This window comes from Varanus komodoensis, unplaced genomic scaffold (genome assembly GCF_004798865.1).
Source record: "Varanus komodoensis strain SLA01 unplaced genomic scaffold, ASM479886v1 scaffold40, whole genome shotgun sequence".
Lineage (NCBI taxonomy): Eukaryota > Metazoa > Chordata > Lepidosauria > Squamata > Varanidae > Varanus > Varanus komodoensis.
The window spans coordinates 5,996,192-6,018,394 of record NW_025335942.1 but is presented as its reverse complement, the minus strand read 5'-3'; the positions used below and the strand labels follow the sequence as shown (position 1 = coordinate 6,018,394).

The following is a 22,203-nucleotide window of genomic DNA, read 5'->3' as shown; positions in this document are numbered from 1 at the left end:
AGTTTGGACCGTCAATGCCTTCGGCTCCTACAAAGTTTCCTTAGGGCACCAAAGCCTGGCTGAACCAGGTCAATGCCTCAGCTCCACCTCATTTCAAATTATACCTTCCCATTGCCTCAAAACTTAAATTCATCCTCGGTTTTGTCACACTGAAAATCAGCCCCAAATGCTTGTGTTAATCAATGCTGATTGCAGGCATGTAGCTAGTTACCCTGTATTCCCCATATTTTCCACAAAAAATGTAAGATGGTTTGTTCAGGCAATATTTCTGCCTCTGGATTGCTTTTAAATGTGAAATACCCAATTAAATTCAGATCTCTTCCCGAAATAAATGTGCCAGAAAGTTTGTAAAGGGTTTTTAAAAAAAAAAATTAGCAGATCTTTGAAATCAGCTTATGACATTTTTATGTCTGTACATTTGTGCCAACAGAAAGGGAAGGAGGGAGAAAGGGAAGGGAAGGGAAGGGAAGGGAAGGGAAGGGATCGGAAGGGATCGGAAGGGAAGGGATCAAGCTGGCATTCTAAAATCTGCATATTGGTGATGAAAACACTTTGCCACAATGTAAACTAACCACATCAGCACTGAGAACTGGCAAGTGAGTAGTACCAAACAATACCTTACATTGGTGTGCCTTTTGACATATAAATTATGGAAATTGTTTGTATTTTCCAGCTGGCCTGCTTTCGGTCCCTGTAACCGCTGAATGATCTCAGCTTTCATCTCCATGGCTATGTGAGCTGGAAGCAAAGAAAGCAGAAGCCGCTCCTGGGTTTGAAAAGGGAAAGATAAAAAGGTCCAGTTGTCAAATAAGAAAAAATTGCTCAGGAAAGTTACTTATATATTCACAGCCATGAACATATTCCTGATGAGAGGTGGAAAGAAGGATGCTTCCCCAAGCATAGCTGGGGAAAAACTACACATGACCTACTGCTGTTTGTAGTTTTTGCCTGATGCTTTTTGTCTTGTCTTTTTTCTTTTCAAGAATTCAGCAGAGACTGAATGCTTCTGTGGAAGACTGGAGTGAAGGAGCGGCAGGGAAACGCTTCCTAATCTCTGTGGTTTCTCCATGGAAGGAAAAGCAGCCGGGGAGGAAGAGGGAGTGGGTAAGCACGCACACAGAATATGTCTTGTTTGCTTAAAAGAAATCCTAAGGGCTCGGTCACAGGCCTTTGCCCCACCGCTGAAATTCTTTTGCCTCCGGATCCACGTGCTTGCCTTTACGTCTGGCCCTGGCGGTCTGTGCTTTGGCCGCACATGCAACGCACGCACCAAGAAGAGAACAGCACAAAGGGCACACTGTCGGTGCCAGCCGGCCATTCGAGCGCCTCTCCCCGCGAGTCAGCCCCCCAGCCTGGACTTCACGCCTCCGAGGGAGGGTGCAACATGGCGAGCTCCTCGTGGGAAGCAGCAAGGAGATTTGCTCCCGCGCGTCCTGCAGGCAGAGCTGCAACACCTGCTCTGTGCAGGGGTGCATCCAGCCCCTTTTCCCCCACGCACTGGCCTTGCTGAGCTAGCCTCCCCCGCTCCTTCAGCTCCCAGCAACTCAAGACAACCCCTGGACAGGCACAAGAGAACACTGTAGCAGGGTCCTTTCATGTGCAAAGACACACTTAAACAACTTTTATGTTGCAGAGAAACATAGGTTTGCTGAAGCTGGAAAGAGATCCCTCTGCCCATGTCAAGAGTTGAATCCAAACCGGAAGCTTCCCTGCAGTCCCTCCCTTTCAGCAGGGCTTCTGGCTCCACCCTCAGGCGGCTCTAACCACTGGGAAGCAGGGCGGTGAGCGCAACAGAGCCCCCAGCTGCGTGGCTAGCCCCCAGTGCCTCCTCACTAGTTCAGAGACCGGGCCGCACATCTTGTCCCTTCCAAAACAGACTCTCGCGCTCCGTGTGAGAAAGCTCCCTGGGCAATGTTGGAGGTGCTTGAGAGGCGCCAGCCCCCACTTGACTCCGACGACAAGGACTCCCATCGCGCTGAGCAAGAGGCTTGCTCATATTCTACTTTGATCCCCCACAGCAACGCAGAAGCAGGGGTCGAACGCGGGACTCCCGGGGACCAGCCAGCGATGGCAGCCACTGGCATGGGCTGGGTGCTGCTCTCCAGAGTTCAAGGACCACAGAGAAGGTCTTGCGTCAACGGCTGCTTGTCTTGCTCGTCCCCTCCGCGTCCTGCCATGTGGTCAGCCTCTTCCTCCTCCTCCTCCTCCCTTCTCTCTGCAACATGCCGCCTCCAAGCCGGAAGCCGTGACGGCAGCTCGCATTTTCCTTTCGACACTTGCACTCGTGGCTTTCGGGGCTGCTTGTAGCTAAGCCACATTAGCAGGTCTTCTCCAAAAAATGGGTTCGGAAGACTGACTAAGCCAAATGGATCCGGAACTTCTAAGAAACAAAATGCTGTGTGACAGTCAGCTACACCAGACCGGATGCCCAGTGGACACAGCTCTGGAGAAAAGCTGGTCCAGATGAGGTGGATCCCCACTGGACACAGCTCTGGAGAAAAGCTGGCCCAGATGAGGTGGATCCCTCACCTTCCATCCTTCCCTGAACTTTATGGAGGCATCCAGATGTTCTTGAGACCTTCCTGGGTTTATTAGTCTAAGAAGGAAAAGATGGAGCTGCTGCATGATGCCTTCTGGCTGCTCGTGTTACGATCTCTGTGCCAAGAAGCATCTATTCACCCTTCGTGCAACAGCTGACACTAGGACTCAGTTATTACGCCGTGCCGGAGCGATCACCTGGGGGCTGATCCCAGAGATGGCCCTTGCACGCACACCCTCGTCCCTTCCCTTCCTTCCACTGCTATTCTGCCCAACAGCTGAAGCAACCGCACTCAAGAATACAACAGTCGGGGCGTCTGGCAGGACCCTCTTGCCAGGTTCTTTTGCCCTTCTCCCACCTCAAGAGAGAGCAGTGAGAGAGAAAGAGGCAATGCGAAGAGCTGCAGTTGCCCACCCAGAAAGAAAGACTTGCATATCTTCCGCCTTCAGAAACCATCTTCCTGCAGCTCGTAAGCCCGGAGAAGCCAAGGTGCCGCAAAACCCTGCTTTAGCTGCAGTGCGCATGGATGAGGCCTCGCCGTCCCCCCGCCTTCCTTCGAGGTCCTTTGTGAGGCGGTGCTTTCGTGTCCGTTCTCTAGCAGGCCACAAAGACCAGGCCGCATTTCCAACGGATGCGTGGCATTGCCTTTGATGCACCAGCTTATTCTCCACACCTTATTAGGCAGGGGCATCTTCCAGCCCACGGACACATCCCCTTCCTCAGCACCAAGACACACTTCAGACAGCGATGCCAACACATTTCCATTCCTCAGCGCTAATTCGTTTGTCAGCACTGGCTGAATGACCTGGTCGGGAAAACTGCTCGGCTGGCTTTGTCCTGCCACTCCTGCCAGAGCGCTTCAGCAGACAAAGGTGAGGCTGATTCCCCAGTGAACACATTCCAGTCCTTTCCCCCGTTATTCTCAGATCCAGGATTATTTCTCTGCCATCTCCTCCACCTCCATCAAACAATCTTCTGTTTGCATAAATCGCTTGGCCCATTCCTTTGCGCTGCCTCTTTTGCCTGGCCCTCCCTGTAGAGCCTAAATGTGGGGCCTCTCTCTCTCATTCTCTCTCTCGCACTCATCATCATCATCATCATCATCATCATCAAATCCCATGCTCTTCTTTTACTCTCTCCATCTACAAAACTAAAGCCTAAGGATGTGCATTGTGTTTGTGGATATTCTTGTCTCATGCTTCCTTTCTCTCCATTATCTCTCCCCCTTTTCCAAATTTAGACTCTAAGCTCCTCGGAAAATGAACCTAACTTTCTCCTTATGTTTCTGTGCAAAACAAGGCTCCTGCGATATAAATAGAATTCAGACTGTCATTCAATGGGACTTACGCTGAGGGAACCTGATCCTGAGTACAGAAGGAAATGCCATTTCCCTGCCTCAGTCTTTGGCGTCTGTACCAGCCACTGATATTTTACAGGTGGCTCACAGGAGTAACATTTATTGGAAGAAGGAACTGTGTGGAAAGCTCATGCCTTACCCTTGAAGGCATATTTTTTGGGGGGAGGGGGCTGTCCTTGAGCACCTGTCCACCTGATGAGCACAGGTGTGTAGAAACAAAGGGTCTCTCATTCTTCTCTTTTAACTTTTCGTGAGGAGGTGGAGAGAGGAGAGTTTGAGGATGGCAACTGGAAGAGGGGGCAGTAAAATCCCACCTCCCAAATCTTGGTCCTGAACAGAGCTTACCTGGAGTTAATTTCGTCATGTGTACAGGCACAACCTGTATACATGACGAAATAGCTGCAGGAGGCAGCTATTTCAATAAAGGAAGTACCTGGACCAGTTCATCAGAAAGACGGCGATGCAGGTGACTTTCAAGGCAAGAAAGGGGGGATCACCACCATGGGAGGAGGGACAAGCCGTGCCGTGAAGGCCCTGTGGGAGACGGGCCGAGCCTTTCTGGGGGTGGGCAAAGGGAAAACCCCTCCGCGGCAAATGTGGGTGTCAACAGCCGTGCAGCTTAGTGAGCGATGAACACTGTGGCTTGTTTTCAGTGCGACATCTTGTGATGAGCAATGGCATGAACAGGAGAGACAGCCCCACATCCAGAACTTTTAAAATATCCTACAGTGCACTCTGCACAAGCACAAGAACCACTACACGCGGCTGTTTTACCCTCCCGTAACCCAGACTTGCCTGGTTGGCCTGACGGAACCACCCCGAGAGGGGCTGGATACGCAAAGGGGCACCCTCGAGCGGCTGTGGATTAAAGAACACGTGACAAACTGGTCCATGTCATGCAAACAAGTTTGTTCGTGACCTTCCAGCTTCAGTACCACTCAGAGGTCTTTATGGTGTCCTTCTTCCAGACTTAATTCCTTGATCCATGGTGGACACGACAACGCAGGCTGCACCCATGCCAAGCTGTGCTACAGCTTTGCATGGCGGAGAGAGCGAGAGCGAGAGAGAACAAAGCCAGTTCCTGCCTACCAGTCGGTGTCCCGGAACAATTCAGGTTTTTAATTTCATCTCAGTCCTGCTACTGATGCATCAAACTCTCTCTTCTGAGCCTCTTCAGGCTAGGGGTTTGGGAGATCCCTCTCTCTCTGCCCTATGACTCTGAGGTCACTCTGGCAGCCCTGCAGGGAAGGACCATGTCATGAGCTTCCTGCAGGCCCCTCTGAAAGGAAGGCAATGCTTCGGCCATCTTTACTGTCTCCCTGCCCTAAATGAAGACATTCTCATCGAGTCAGGTTCGCGGTTGCGAAGTTTGTGTGCTTACAGACTAGCTTTTCTGAATGGATACTTCTCAATGGGTTCTAACTGCTCTGGTTATGCTTTAATTATGTTGAAACTAATCTGCATTTTACTGACGCTGGTAGTATTGAACACTTACTTAAATAAACTTACTTAAATTGAACACTTAAAAAATAAAGTGGAAAGATGCCATAGAAATAAACAGACTGGGACCAAATTGATAAGCACAAGCAACCAGGTGGAAGAAAAGCAAGGAGGATATTAGCCGATCCTTAACTTGGGAATTGGAGCAGTATGATGTAGGGCCATGCCAACGGTCAACACTCTCTCCATGGCCCAGGTAATCGGTTGGGAAGGGCCACCAGCAGAAGGCCGGAGTTCCATGACGAGACAAGCAGAGAGACAGACTTCCTGCAAGGAGAACTTGTCCCGCATTGCAGACACGCTCCGGTGCTTCACAGCTAGAGAGTAAGGCTGAGAAGGAAGGTGTGCCAGAGACACGCTCGCCATCGCTTGGGCTGCTGGCGCCGCAGTTTGTCAATACAGCGGCAAGGATTAAGAGCATGGCTTAGATGGCATCCCAGGATTCACAACGATGTGCAAATTTCGTCAGCAGACCACCAGAAATGAAAACGGCTCCCTAAATGCAGGAAGTTAGCAATGACTGCACCAAGCCAACATGAACCTGGCTGAACAACCCTCCATTTCCCGCTGAGATTTCCCATGCCTACAGGCTGAAAACAAGAACCAGCATCTGGCTGATTAAACCGGCTGTTCTTCTCCATGTTTTGCTCTTGAAGACAGCCATCTTGGGAAAAGAACAAGGCAGCGTGCCCAACTGCCTGGGGAAACCATCGTTTCTGGAAGACAAAACCAACCGCCTGTCTTACAGGCATTGACACTTTATGGCACTGCAAGTCTGATGAGCTCAATCAATGTTAATAAGGTTTATAATCAGTACACATCTGCTTCAGTTCACAAGTCAGCTGAGTGTGTGATGGTCAAACTATAAGAGGAAAATCTATATGGGACGGCGCTGCATCTCCATCAGTCTCCCCGGACCTCTTGCGGCTCAGAAGAGGAGATGCTGCAAGAGACAATTAATGTGTATGTCAAACCCAGCTGCGGTAACATTCCCCTCGTTACTGACGGGCTTCTCTCCGTCATGTACACCTTCCAGATTTGTCAGAACAAAGATCTTCCTGCTAAAGTTGGTTTGCATCAGGCCAGGTAAAAACACGCTTCCTTCCAGCGAGGAAAGGCATCGCTTCAGTTACACTTCTGCCGTCCCACTCGGTTACCTTGTTCATTTAACCTGTCACAGCTTCTGACTCTTGTTTCTGAGCTCGTTATAATTAGGATCTTGCCTCTCCCTTGAACATGACGTTCAGTGAGCAATCTCGTATACTAACACCACCTTCTGCTAGAATCTTTCAAAACCTCTGATAAGTCATAGCATGCAAAACAAGGGTAATTATACTAACTGCTCGTCAATGTCAAAACTCAGCTCCGAAGCTTTGAAACTGCCTTAGTTTATTTTCTGTGACAGTTCATCAGTGGGGCAAACAATTTTATAGGGTAGTTGAAATATAGGTGTTCAAAGGGCTTATTGTATGCATTGTACTGATAAAGAAATGTCAGTGCATTTCTCGCAGAAAGAGTGAATGAAACAAACTTGCACAAACCACACGTCCCTTTTGTATTACAGCACAAAACCAAAACGAGGCAGTACCTGAGGGATAAAAAGCGAGATAAGGGAGGAGGCTAAGAGTTGCCTTGGCCATTTCTTCTGATCCCAGCTGCCATTCTGCTTACGATTTCCCCTTCGGCCACGGCCTGGAACGCTATTTTTGGCAGCCTTTTCCTGCTGCTACTATGCTCAGCTGTGCTTTGTTCACCACTTGCGATCGTTCATAATGGGAAAAGTCTGGACCAGGGATGCCAGACCTTGGCCAATGGTCAGGGGGTTACGGTAGCCCAAGTCCAACATCCGGCGCATCCTCGGATTCCCCCTCCCTGATCTCGACCAAAGGAGAACCGGGCTCCACAGAATGGTACCACCTATTCTAGTTGAGGGAACATTTCCTTTCAGTCCAGGCTCACTGGCCATCCTTTAGCTGCCATCATTTGTCACCAAAGAGCTCAAGACTTTATTTTGAGCATTTTTAACAGCATGCATGGAATGCTATGAATTCAGACTTCTATTTTGCTCTTCTAAACCACAGCACAGTACTAATTTTATAGATCCTGAGTGTTGTGCTGAGCACAATTTTTCTTTATAGCAAGGTGGAGTGCAAATCAGATAAGGAAGTGAATCTTGACTTAAAAGCCCCATTGGTTTCACTGGGGCTTACCCACAAATAAGTGTGTAAATGTGAACAGAACTGCAGCCTTCATAAGGTATCTGTCATAGTCACAGACAACACAACTGTTAAAGGATGAGTGTGTGTTGTCACTGAATTGTGGGTTATTGTGGAAACCTGGGTTAGTGTGTTGTTGGACAAACCATGTTTTGTTAACCATGAACAATCCATGAAGAGAACCCATGGTTTATTGTTAGCTTGTGAACTGTGGGTTGTTCACGATTAACAAATCATGGTTTGTTGGCATGGCTGAATTCAGGAAACAGGATAACTCACTTTCAGCACCCCTTGGGTCACCACTCTCAGTCCCAGTCTTACACCCGTGTTACATCTCACAACAAATTAAGCAGTCCTGTGACTATGCCATGATTCCTCAGATGTGGGATTCAGCATGTTGGAAGTCGCAGCTGTTTTTCTGCCGAAGTGCACCTAGGGTTCCAAACACGGGTGTGAAAGGGTATGAGCAAAGAGAGAAGATGAATAAGATTTCCAGTGCTGGTGGGGAGGGTAAACAGGAGGCCAATGGGCGAGAAGACCAGGCAGAATAATGTCAGAGTAAGGGAAAGGAAATGGAGCAGAAAGAAGACTTCTAAAGGAAAGCAGTTAACCAGCTTGCCAGCTTCCTCATATGCAGCCTTTAATTACCCCCGACCTTCGATTGCTGAAGAGTATGCAGGAGATCAGACAGTACATTAATGTAATAAAATAAATGAATAAGATCAGAAGGGTCCATAGAAATTCAGAAAAAAAATTCTATAATCTGCTGTGACAAAAGATAGACTTTCTGAGGACATTCTCCCAGCACTTCTCTTGGGATCTTTCCATCTGCCACATATTTGCACATTATTTTGGGGCCATGAACTGCACTGTACTGCTTGGCATAATCTCCCTGAGGTTTCAAAGCGACAGACAACACCAAAAGGAGAACTTTGAAGCCTGGAGCCTAACATCCCTTTCATCTTCCCCTTTCTCATCAGAAACAAAAGTCAGCGGAGAGACAATCGCTAAGACAGCCATTCCATCTCTTCTACACTTGGGAGGAAACAGCAACAAGAAACACAAAGCTTCTGGAGAACTTTCCCTGCTTCTGTCTGATCCAGAGTTACATTGGCACGTCCAGCAAGAGAAGCACCACCGAATGGGAGGAAAGGGTCCGCGAGATGCCGAGAAGAACCTTACCTGCTGGCGTTTCTCAAACTCCAACTTGATGCGGGATTTGATGCAACTGCAGGTGTCTTGGTAGGTCTGTTGCAGGGCAAGTTCCATGAGCTGCTTGTGGTAAGCCCCGGCGAGGTTCCCACAGATGAAGATGATCCCATTTGCCAGGATCTGCAAGACCAATGAAACACACCAAGCCTCACTCAGGTGTCCGCGGCTCTTACTTAAACCACTTTTGCTTTCAGTCACATTGTATAGTTTCCTGCATCTTCACCACCTCTGTTACAAAATCTGTGTTTTAGACCTCACGAAGTGAACATTAGAACACAGTATTTGTTTTTGAGGGGTGATTTATCTTGCCAAACAAATCCCTCTCTCGGATATTGACTACTGATTCTTTGTGTTGTTCCTTCCTCCTTAGCTTTTAATGCAAAATTGCATTTCAGAGGGTTCCAGCGATTGTAGAGATCATCGTGTGATACCAGGAATACTTCAGTGAAGAAAAATCCCTGCGTGCAGAAAACCTGCCTGCTAGGAAGAAGGGTGCCGACGTGGAAAAGTGGCTTTAGACATGATTTTCTGGATTTTATAAGACCAATGTGATAATAAGGTCAGTGGTGCTTAGAATCTCTGGACAATTGCTGGGGCTCAGTGCTGGGCAGCATCTGGGCACTCCGCAACAACCGAGAAACCTGTTTGCACATTCCCACAACCCTATGTCAAGTGTTGTGGGAATGTCAAAATGGTGGGCAATTGAAAAGTCAGTGCAAAAGAAACCAAAAAGGACCTTAAGCAGAGAAGTCTATTCTTCCATCTTAGGAAAACGCCACTTCTTTCTCCTGTATGTGCAACCCTGAAAGTTACAAAAAATGTCCAGGAATCCCTAACTCCTGCTGTGTATGAGGGCTGGCTGGTTAAATTTTAAGATCAGGAGAAAGGGGGCAGCTGGATTCAGAACCTGGAAACAGCTAGCCATATTAGTAAAATTGTTACTAATTTAAAAAAAACAAACTGGTAAAATTGTTCCCAGAGCCTGCCATATCAGACTTCATGACTACTGCCTCCAGCTTTTAACGAACAAGCCAAACATCTACGGTACAAGATTACACCTCTGTTACTCCCCTGACATGCTGGTTTTCTGTGCGAATGGGATTCAGCGCAAGAGTATTCCAAAATACACACACAACTTGCAGCTGCACACACAGCACATTCAAGAAGTTTTCTCGTGTGATATTTTGAGAGCTGGGAGATTTTCTAGATGGATGTGTTATTATCCAGTTGCCCTGCTTCGCTCAAGAAGAGCTGATTTTCTCCAGTTTCTGCTCCCATTTGTACTTCCCCGTCTTTCCCTGCTGTTTCTTGCACCCCCTTTCTTGCCACAGAACATCTGCTGCAGAAGTCCGGAATTCCAGGGGGAAAAGAAAGAGGCTTCTTTGGCTTGATAATGCAGGGAGTGACTGGAAGTACCCCTGTTCTGGAGCTTCTCTTACCAGAAATCACAGAACCATAGAATAGTCAAGTAGGAAGGGGCCATGACGGTCGTCCAATCCAACCCCTTGGTAGGACACCAAGTCGCACCATCCCACTCAGAGGGCTGCCCAGTTTGTTTTTGAGTGTCTCCCATGTGGGAGAGCCCCCCCACCTCTCCAGGCAGCTGGTCCCACTGCCATATTGCTCTGACCGTGAGGAAGCTTTTCCTGGTGTCCAGCCTGAATCTGGGTTGTCGCAACTTGAGCTGATTCTTCCGTGTCCTGCACTCTGGCATCAGCAAGAGGAGATCTCAGCCTTCCTCTTTGTGAATCAGGTATTGGAGAGCAGAACAGAGAAGGTGTGGCTTTTGGTGCAGCAAGGAACAGGTCAGTGGAACAGGCAGCGTGCCAGTCACTGGACGGGGAGCCATCTTTCCCATCCTCCCCTCTGCAGTTGCCTTTTCTGCTGGAGCTCAACCATCGTCACAATGATAACATATTTCTATGCATGTCTGTGCCCGAGGGACTTTGTTTAATGCAGCACCTATGTCGATGTTTGCCGAGAAGAAAAAGGACCCCGAGCTTCCCAAACAAAACACTTGAACGGCTCTCTCATACCCGTTTGAAATTATAACTCTTACTTTCTTTGGAGATGAAAATATACATTAATGACACGGGCCCAGTTCACACATTGTGAAAACAACCATGGTTTATTTCACCACAATCTGTGGACATTTGTGCCACCCGCAAGCCACTTCTGTTTTCTGTAAACAGCCTCCTGTTGGCTTGATGAAAAGTTGTGAGTATGCGTGTCCAAATCTACAGGTTGTTTGGGTGCTAAACAATCCCATGTTTTCCCCACAATCTGCAAACATCCCCACAAACTGCGGGTTAATTAACCCTGGATTTGCCCTCATGATGTGTGAACAGCACCACTTAGTAGGTCCTGAAATGAGATGCATTACTATTTTGTTATTATTAATTGCATTTATAAATCACCCCACAGCCCCATGGGGACCTCTGGGTGGTGCTCAGGGTACAGCCCAGAACAAAAGCATGAGCAGCAATAAAAGCAGAATGCATGGAAGCCGCCACCTCAACAAGGCAATAACAAGCAGCAATATGCCTACAATTGCAGCTTGAAAACATCAATAAAAGCAATATTAACACCAATCTTTAGTTGATTATTAAAATGTCAGGTAAATAAAACAGTTTTGACCTGGCACTGAAAGGAAAACAAGGACGGTGTCAGACACAAATGATGAGATCTTGCAAGGCTTTTATGCACTCAGAAACTTGGACTTGCAAAGACAACCTCAAAGCAGCAATATCTGGGAACGCTGCACCTTACCAGCTTGCTGCATTTCCTTCAGTTTATGTGCGTTGCAAAGCAAGATTGCTCCGGAGGCCAAGTGCTGGCCTAGTACACTCTTTCCCATTTAAAAGCAAGACGAGATGAAGCACCATGTGTTTGTTCCTTGGGCAACTCTTAAAAGGTAAAATGTGCCCATTTATTAAAATACATGGGCTTCATGTTGGCAAATTATGCAGCTTTTTAAAACCTTGTTTGCAAGGTGACAAACTGCAAAAGGAGCATAGATTGAATAGTTTAGATTATAGGAGAATTCAGTCTTTAAAATAAATGAACATATGCCGAATTGTTCATGACTCAAGCGTTTAAAAAGTTTGCCTCCTTTCTACAAACAGCACTTCATTCTGCCATGCTGTTTCGGATGCCGATACATCATACATCCTTGGGATACAGAAGTATTTGGAACAAGCCAAAGCAAACAGAGCTATTACCTTCCTTCGGTACCACTTTGAATCAAACTGTTCTGTGCCCGGGCTGTGATAAATGCTCTGAGTCAAACAGTTTTGATGAGAAAAATAGTATCCCCGGTCCAAAACGTTCTCCAAAAGACCTTCAGATGTTTGCAAGCATTTGCTTCCCTGACTAGCTGCTGCTTTAGCATTTTTTTCAACACAGAACCCTTTCATTTCAGGAATAGGAATTGTGTCACTTACTGAGTGGGTTTGATTGACACAACAAGCCACAATTGTTTCTTGTCAGGGCCATGTCACCTGAACCTTGTTGTGCTGTTGTTTTTATTTTAGACCAGGAAGATCAATAAGCAGATAAAATAGCAGTAGAGGAATTAAAGGATGCTTAAAACAAATACAATTAGTACAATATTTTCACTCAAGCATGTGACCACATTTTCCCAATCTGCCCTACAGCCATTAAAAAAATTGGCAACATTTCCAGCAGCCTAAGAGGATGTATCCCTTAACAGATAGCCGTGTGTAAGAATTATTCCCATAAAGACCTGTTATTAATAGTTTAATCAATGTCTCTGTGTATTCCCTGTAAAAGCTGCAATACAGGAAAACACACCCCACGTTTCTACTGTTCCACCCATTCACTGACCGCAGTCTTGGTACATCATCATTTTAATAGTGCAGACGGTAGCACATTAAAACCAGCAAGAATAAATGCTCTTCTGTACTTTGGGATAGTTAGTGCGTACGGATACGGGACTGCAGTAAATCCTCCATTATAACGCTTACTGCAGTTAAGATGAAATAGTGAGGAACAAGCTTTGTGACTCTATTGTGGTGTTTCAGCATGGTATGTTTGGATTTAAGAAACCATAATAAGAGACAGCACCCTGCTCTGTGGATTCCATGCTCCACTGTGGCTTCTCCGGTTGTCTGGACCCCGTATCATGGTTTCCATGGTCCTAGTAAGCAGCTACCACAAAGCTTGTCTGAAGCCTGAGGTCATCTTCAAAGGTCGTTCTCTGGAGCCTCCTCCATTGGAAGCGAGGGTGGTGGCTCTCAGGAGAAGGGCCTTCTCAGTTGTGGCACCCCAGTTGTGAAATGCGCTCCCCACAGAGATGCGCCTGGCACCTACATTGCATTCTTTTCGGCTCCAGGTGAAGACCTTTTTTATTTTCCCAGTACCTTAAGAGTTTAATGCCTAAAGTTTGTTTTTATATACTGCATTTTATTCTGTACCACTGCTATGCTTCTCTGCTGATTCAATTGCAGCTGCTGTGCTTTTGTCGTTTTAGGTTCATTTTCATTGTTGGCATGCTTTGAACTTTTGTTAGACGCTGGAGAGCCTTGGCTATTGGGTGGTATAAAAATGAAATGATCGATAGATAAATAAATAAGAGCAGCAGCTGTTGCAGGAGCTCTTCTTGCTATCCAGCGTGGGAGCGAATTTCAGGTGCGGCGGATAACAGTGGGAGAAACGAGTGAGGAGGGAGAGAATCACACGATGCAGAATCCACTTAATAATCCATCAGGTGTGGCCTGGAACGACCTGGGGAACGTTCCGTTTCCATTTGTCGTTCCTTCCCCAAAAACACACCTTGTCAAACTTGGCCAAAATTCAGGAGCACTTCACTTCCTGAAGGGGAAGCAAATGTGCCCCCAACGAACCCCTCTGTCATCTCTTGTCCATGGCACTGTTTACTTAAGGTTCTCCCGTGGATCATGCTTAGTGGTTCTCCAGGGGAGAAGCAACAAAACTCATCTGTCTTCAGCAGTGCCTTCAAAGTTCTAGATTGATGAATTCTATATTGATATTGATACTTATATTTTATATTTATACTTGAAGGACAGATGGAAACGCTGGACTAACACTCTTTAATATTTACTGACGCATCTGTCCTCTGAATTTATCTACTGCTTCTTGGAAGTTAGCACAAAGAAACTGAATTGGAAGGCTAAACACTCAGTTCCTAGAAGGCAATGGATCAAAGATCTAATAATGGTTTCTGCTCACAAAGTCACACACTTACATACCACCAACTGGTCTGCCCTTGAAGTTTTCTCTTAAAAGACTGTTACATTTTTGTAAATATGTATGAATGTATATGCATGTGTGTACCATATATATTAACTGGAATTGATATGTTCAGATTTATGTAGTTGCATTCGTTGGTGGCTTTTTCTTTAGTTTGGTTGAAATTTGCAATAAATTCAATAAAAATAGTGGGGGAAAGAGGACATTGTGGGCCATTCCTGGATGTCCCGGCCAGGCATACAAAAGAAGGGCGTACTGGAAATGAGGAAGACCCAGTCCGTGAAAGCCAGACCTCAATCATTCATGAGCATGTCTCCTGCCAGACAGACCTCCCCAGATCTTACCATCATCTCCTGAGGTTCTCCTCTGGGAACCACCGAGCGAACGGTCTTCTTGGTTGTGGCATCCCATTTGTGGAATTTGTTCCCAGACACCAGGCAAAAACATTTTTGTTCTCCCAGTACTTTAACGAAGTGATGAATTTTAAAAATTATTATACCCGTTTTATATATTGTGCTGGGTCACTGTTGGTTTAACTGTAAATTTAGTTGATTATGTTTGCTATTTACTTTGTTTTTTGCTTTTGTTGGTTGTTCTCAGGTGCTGAAGTGCCGAAGTCTATCGCCATTGAAATGTATTATTGTTGTTCCATTGCCGTTTTATCTTTATATTGTATTTTTAATCTTGCAAACTGCTTTGAGAGTCAAATTGGCCACAGAGGACGGTACAGAAAACCTTGTATATGTAAATAAATTAGCAAGCAAACTCTTGCCAGGCTTTTGACCTTCACAGGAATATTCCAGGCGCTTTCCAAGCCTAAAACTCTGGCCCTTTCCCTTAGGAAGATTAGAAGTGGCAAAGGGTATCCTGCCAAACTGCTCCATCGGAAGTGATCTTGCACCCGCGCTCCAGTGTTCTGATCAGCCAGCGCAAAGATGCCGAACTTTGCGCCATCACCACGAGAGAACGTGCATTTCCACAGTGCCCCTTCCTGGAAGTTGTGGGGCTTTTTTCTTTCTAAACAGCTGGAGGATCGTGTCCTGACGCTTTCCTATAAACATGCAGGCAGCTTGTATTTAGGTTCATATATCTAAGCTCTCCGTCACGAACCTTTGGAATATTCGCCTAATTTCTTTTAAGTCAGTGTTTTTCAGATTTAGGATAGATGCAGCCTACATTTTTTCTCCCTAAAACTGAAAAGAATTGCTCTTAAGAGCAAGCTGGACACACCATTCATCAAAGATTTAGTTTTAATCTTTTATTTGTATACAGCGCCTCATTCCCACAGGTAGCTTAGCTGTCATGTGGTTTTTAACATAATGTATTAGTGAACTGGAGGGTGTTCTGGATGGTGCTATGGGAAGGTTTTAACCTTTCCCAAGAAGGCAAAGCTGCATTTGCTCTGGAGACGGAAGCACCCACAGTTCCCAAGACTCCCAGTGCCACAGGCCTCACCTAGATTCTTTCCCTTGCCCCTATCCTGCAAATAGAAAGGATGCGCACAAACATCCTCTCCCAGTGGGTAGCACCTTGCTTAGACCTTCGACTGACCGCTTAACCGACCGCTTAAGACCAAGAACTCCCATCCTCAAGCGCCCCCACCCCCCATACTGTTTCTGCATTGCTGATGCGTGCCGGCCTTCTGCCTTGAAGGCAGCACAGGCAGAGCAGGAACTCATGCAGATGGGCAACAGACAGCCTCCTCTTTGAAAGGCTAATTCTCCCGGAGCTGCCTTGGGGGTGATTGAGGGATCCAATTCAAGGCTGCGAAGAATGCCTGCAAGCTGAGAGCAGTGAATCACCAAAGCCTGGGGTGCCCTGAGCTTATAGAAACCTTGCTTATTTATTTCTTGCAGTTCTCCAGTGGTCTCGGGGCACACAGCTGAGGAATTGTGGAAAACCAAGCAGCCTTCCCAACAAAATGTGGAAAACCAAGCAGCCTTCCCAACAAAATGTGGAAAACCAAGCAGCCTTCCCAGATCACAACAAACCAGATCAAATGCGCCATCCTTTCTTCGACAGGAAAACTGTGGCCCTCCAATTTGCATCATCTTTTCCTGTAGGTCAAAACACGAAGAGGGATACAACCAGTGCAATTCTCCCCCCCCCACCCCCCCTTGTACCTGGAGCTTGGAAATAGTGTCGGAAGTGTTTTTTAAAATGCTCAGACCTTGCTCACAGTCTAAAATAGCTTCTGCAAGGCTAAGAAACATCAGCGTCTGCTGAACAACGTAATTAAACCATCTCCTTTCCCCCAGTGATCAGATGAAGCTTTTTGTCCGACAAACACTTAGGCGACGATTCAAATTTGTGAATCGCCATGCGCCTGGATACTACCAGCGAGTAAGAGTGGAGTTGGAAAAGTCAAGTGAATCAAGTCATGCCAAGAAAGGCAGTGGCCATCCCGGACCTGAGCCTGGGTCCGGGCTGGATGAGGGCCAACAGAGGCTAATCCAGACAAAACAGAGCTGTGGCTGATGGGGGAATCTTCTGTCCAGATGGGTGATATTGCACTGCTCCTGGAGGGGGTTGGACTCCCCCTAAAGGACAAGGTCCGAGGTCTGGGGTTGCTTCTGGATCCTGCATTGTCACTCCAGGTGGATTCAATAGCCCAGGGTACCTTTTACCAGGTTAGACATGGGCAAAATCTAGCAGCAGTAATCCATGCTCTGGCAACCTCTTGTTGGGATTATTTTAACACATGTTACATGGGGCTGCCTTTGAAGACAGTCTGGGCACTCCAGCTGCTTCAGCACAGGGCCAAGGGATTGTTAACGAGAACTAGTTTGTGGGCCCATATCAGACCAGTTGTATATCATCGACATCGGCTATCCGTGGAAGTCTGGGTCTGAGTTAAAGTGCTTGTACCTACATAAGACACCAAGAACAGTTTGGTTCTGAGTACCAAAAGGATCGTCTCCCTACCTTTCTGCTAAGATCAAGACGGGAAGTCCTTCATAAGAATCCATCTCTAGGGAGCTGTGGGGGATTCTGGGTAGAAAAAGGGCTTCCCCTCGGAAGGACGCCTAGCACTGACTCTATCATTCTGGCACCAGGCAGAGACTCACCTTTCCGCTGGTTATTTTAACAATGGATTTTCACGGCTATTTGGTGTAAAACTTATTATTTATTTATTTAGAGCATTTGTATGCCGTCCCATCACATCGCCTCGGGACGGCTTACATAAATAAAATAAAACATAATACAGATAAAATATATTATCTATTATCTAATATCTAATATATATTATCATAATACAGATACACTTGACCCCATGTTGGTTTCAGTAGATTTTCATTTAAATTCTTTCTTTAATGTTGATATTATATTTTAATGTCATGCCACTAAAGGCTTTTACCACTATTATATTTTAATTTCATATATTAGATTTGGATTGGATGGTTGATGTGTTTTGAATATGCTGTTTTAATGTCATTGATTTTAGCATGATGGGTTGTTTTATAATGTGAATCTCACGGAGAACCCAGACATGGGCTATTGTAGCAGCATATAAACCCATGAAACAAACCAACAAATAGATAACGTGTTAACACTGATATTTAACACCCTGAATGGCTGGGGGTCAGGTTACCCAAAGAAGCCTTCCTTCCCATATTATGTCCACCCAGACTAGAAGATTGTCATCTGTGGTCCTTCTCAAAGAGCCCCATCTGAAGGAAACTTAAGAGGGAAGCTATAAGGAGAAGGGCCTTCCCAGTGGTGACTTCCTCATTTAGGAATCAGCTCCCCAGAGAGGTTCTCCTGGTGTCTGCTCTCCACTCTTTTTGATGCCAGGCAAAGACCTTTTCATTTGCCCCATATTCTTATAGTTAAGGTAATTTTTAAGAGCTCTTTCTATACCATATTTACTGTATTTTACTGCGACTGTGCCCTTAGATTAATCTGAATCGCAGCTGTTGTGGGGTTTGGGGGCTTTTATTTTGGGGTTTTGAACTGCGCCGTTGCTGTAATTTTATTGCTTTGCAGGTTTGTTAGATTTAATACTATCATTTTATTGCATATGCTGTTATTATCTCTTTGTAAACTGCCCAGAGAGTCATTTTGGAGAATGGGCAGTACAGAAACTTACTAAATAAATAGGGAAGCCATTGGGCAGATAATTTCTCCCCATTTCTTCTCTTTCGCCTTCATTTAGGCAGTCCTACACGGGGGTTATCCAGAGATGAATGTGAGCAGGCAGGACAAGAAAGCTTTTGCAAGCTAATAACTTCGAAGATTTATTTCCAAAGCTGTGCTAAAGTACGTTTTGCATTTGTTCAGGCAAGTCTCTCGAGTGCCTTTTCTAGTAAGAAATGCCATGGGAAATGTCACAAGAGGAGCATATTACATTTCCCCGGAAATAGCTGTGCTGGCTGCCCAACGCAATCCAAATATTGTGGCAGCTTAAACCCGAGCAGGTTTATTGTGTTATATGGATTCGTGGACTGCAGCCAAGGTCATCAGCTCTGTGGAGTGTTACCCACAGCTGGCAGATTACAATGCACCAAGAAAAATATAAACACGAGGGTCTAAAAAGTCAAGAAATGCATTTGGCTTAGCAAGCCTGGGAGATTTCTTTCCCAAGCTCCAGCATATACAAGCCAAGCTCTTACCTCGGCTTTTAAAAAAATTACTTCAGTATTTTTCATAACTAATAAGTGGGATGGTGGCTCTCCTTCTGGATGCATGTGGTAACTGAAGTGTCCGTTGTTAAAAAATTAAATAAAATAACATTTTCCCCGCAAATGAGAGGCACACGGCACTTAGAAAGCAGGAAAGATTCTTTAAGGATTGTGATGGAAACAGGCTTGGACAGCACAAGAAGCACAAGTTAAAAGCCCACTCAGTACCGCCAAAGACTCTTTTCTTGTGATCCCATTTCCTCCACTGGTGCTTTGGTGCTTTGGAGCAAAACCAGCTGTGTTTGTGCCATCATGGGTTGCATAAAACCAATGGCACTCCTTGGCGAGTCTGGCCTGGTATTACCTTGTTAAAACTTCCAGCCTCTTTGGATTCTGCGCCATCACTTCCTAGGAGCGGGGCCTTTCCTGCACTGGCCCCACGAATGCAGAATGCCCTCCCCAAAGAGTTCTGCTGGTCTTCCGCTGTCGTTTCCTCTTGGAAACTGGTCAATACCGTTTATTCCACCAAGCCTTTGAGACCAAAACCTTTTCTCAGCATGTCCTTTGGCACTGCTTCTGTCTGATAGGTGTTTTAGATGGTTTCAATTTATCTATTTATATACATTAAAAAAACCAACAAGTTGATATTTTGTTCCTGCTGTTTCCATGCCTCCATCGCACAGCTTACCACTGCAAAGCATCATCCTATAGGTGGAAACATGTAGAACCAAAATACTGTGCTTCGGGTAGGCGCATGAGAGGCTTCACATCCCAACTCTTGTCACAGTTGGTTAACAGCAGTTCCTCCAGCAGCCTGCGAACCAATAAATCCAAACCAGAACCCTAAAATTCAGGGGGAAAGGAGGCAGCACCTGCTGTCCTCAGATCGCTTGCTGCAAAGACATCATCTCCCTGAAAGAAGCGGCCTGAAGCATTTTGGTTATGTGCTAGTCACCAGTGTTTAAAAGAAAAAGGGAAAGCAAGAACCGGAATGAAAATCTCAGGCAATGACAGGTCTGGGTGGCATGGAAACTTAAGACATCTGCAGGGAGAGACATGATGGATCCTGGGAGCCAAAAGAGGTGTGCTTTCTGTCTTTTATGAGGATGTTACTGGCACTTTGCTAAGAGTTATGGGTCTTATAGCAAGCAACAGTACTTGAGAAGCCCTAATCATACAAAGGAAAGATCACCGAGGGACCAGAATTCTTTGTTCCAGAAGAACAAGGAGGGGGAGGAAAAGAATACATGCAAATGCTGCAAAACCTTTGGAACGGATAGCACATTGTGTTCCCAAAACAGGTCAGATTTAATGCTTTGAATATTCTGCTGTTCCATCGTCAGTTTTGAATCAAGTGCTGTAACTCCAAGGGTACCTTCTCACTCTCTTTTGAAGCAGGAATTATTTTTTCCAGCATTGAAATACTTCAGTTGGGTGCACCTGCTGAAATTTTATGACTCTTCTCTTTCTCATTTCCACATGGAGAAGAAAAATGGGCACCTATTAAACACTTCGCTTCAAGCATCTGCAGGGAGGAAGCAACCCAGCTTTCCAAGGCATGATGCTGCCAGTTGTTAATTAAATAACCCACAAATTGCTGGGTTATTTGGAACAGAGTGACACCCCCACCTGTCCTGTCCAAGGAAAAAGAATACATATGGGAAAAAAGGGGAAAGCACCGAACGATCTCCATGACCCACTGCAAAAGTTAACACTGAAGTCCTCCTGGTCAAGCTGTGACTATCCCTCCACACGGAGCCATCTGCCACTTGAAGACACTTCCCCTTTGGCACACCTTAGTCAAATGCAGGCTAAGAGGACCAGGTACCAGGAATGGCCTCCAGCATCTAGGAAGTTACTCTTGGATAACATTGGTAGCTGCTAGGAGGAACCGTTCAAAGCACAATTGCAACTAAGTTCACAAACGTGACTAGCCCACAAATAAGTTAGGTCGCAATCTTACTCCAGTTTAGACACACAAAAAGGCCTGGACAGAGCTTGCAAAAAATGCTGAGAGCTAGTGAACTCTTTTCGGCCTCAGCTTGCATAGGACTCCATCTTTACCTGTCCGTGCAAATCTAAGTTGGATTCTTGTGACCTAAAAGAAAAAAGAATGATAAATCCTCCCTGTGAAGCGGCTTCTAAATAATCTCAAAATAACCTCTCATTCTTATAATAATCTAATCATCTCTCATTTCATCTCTTTATCACTGGAGTCTGCCACGAGCAAAGACAACCATCTCATGGTGCTGAAGGCTGCATGAGATACCAACGCAAGGCAAACTGGCTCCATCCCCCCCCACAATTCCTCTGGCCAGATAGGCTGGCACAGTTTCGAAGCCTGCAACCTGTTGCCCAGAGGCAACAGCAGCGCAAATGCATGTGCCACTGGCGAAAACGCTGCTTTCACAACACTGTCCATGTGGTGGGAATACACACGTCTGCACAAACCCACACCTGAAAGTAATTTACCTGTGGCACAGGTGGAAGTCATGATGTAAGCTTGGAAAAGTGTGGGGAATGGGGCTGGGGTGTCAGCACAGGGTTTGTCGCTCGCCACATTCGAAGGACAGTCGCTGCAGTCATAGAACCACAGAATGGCAGAGATGGAAGGGGCCAAGAAGGCCATCTGGTCCACCCCCTGCTGCTGCAGGGCACCACGTGACACCGTCCCACTCAGAGGGCTGCCCAGTTTCTTCTTGGATGTCTCCAGTGTGGGAGAGCCCCCCCACCTCTCCAGGCAGCTGCTTCTACTGCTATATTGCTCTGACTGTGAGGAAGCTTTTCCTGATGTCCCGCCTGAATCTGGGTTGCCGCAACTTGAATTGATTATTCCATGTCCTACACTCTGGCAAGAAGAGATCTTGACCTTTCTCTTTGTGGCAGCCTTGGAGGCACTTCTAGAGGGATGCCACGTCCCCCCTCAGTCTTTTCTTCTCAAGGCTGAACATGCCCAGCTCTCTCAGTTTCTCCTCACAGGCCAGTGTTTCCAAAGCCTGGATCATTTTGGTTGCCCTCCGCTGGACCCTTTCTAGTTACCTGCATCTTTCTTAAATCTTGGTGGTGACAGACAGAGGGATGCAGCTGCTTGGCCTTGCTGAACCAGATGTGCAAGCAGCTGCACCACTGGCTTCCCCCATGCTCCTGCCAGTGCAGTCCTCCAGCATCAGCAAGCCCTTCCCGGGAGCTGATGGGAGCAGCATCTTGTCCGCTCTCTCCAGCTGGAATCCGTGGCAACGCTTTTCTGCAGTTCTGGCCAAGGGACTCCTATGATTTTGGGCTCAGCTGCAGCTAGCGTGTCATCTGGGCTCGGACAACACATGAAGCCGCAATGAGTTTGTGACATCCTACAACAAGCCGAGTGTAGCTAGGTTTGTTTGTTTATTTAGGTATGTCTATACCCATTAGCGCAACATTCTCCAAAAGGTGTATAAAATGCCGTTCAAAACAAAGTACAGTGTAACATGCCATTTCAAAACAGGTTTAGAATGGACATGCCTGTTGAAATGAACAAGTCTGTCAATA

The 22,203-nt window shown here is 46.3% G+C and overlaps 1 protein-coding gene across 3 annotated transcripts in view; it reads right to left on the bottom strand.

Moving 5' to 3' along the window:
- Positions 1-22,203, bottom strand: part of ADCY2 (adenylate cyclase 2) — a 67,892-nt gene that overhangs the window by 44,685 nt on the left and 1,004 nt on the right. For all 3 annotated transcript variants that reach the window (XM_044442848.1, XM_044442849.1, XM_044442850.1), the window contains exons 2-3: positions 8,795-8,944; positions 618-766 (exon numbers count right to left, since the gene is read on the bottom strand). In XM_044442848.1, the coding sequence (XP_044298783.1) occupies positions 618-766; positions 8,795-8,944 (299 nt within the window). The remainder of the gene's footprint in view (positions 1-617; positions 767-8,794; positions 8,945-22,203) is intronic.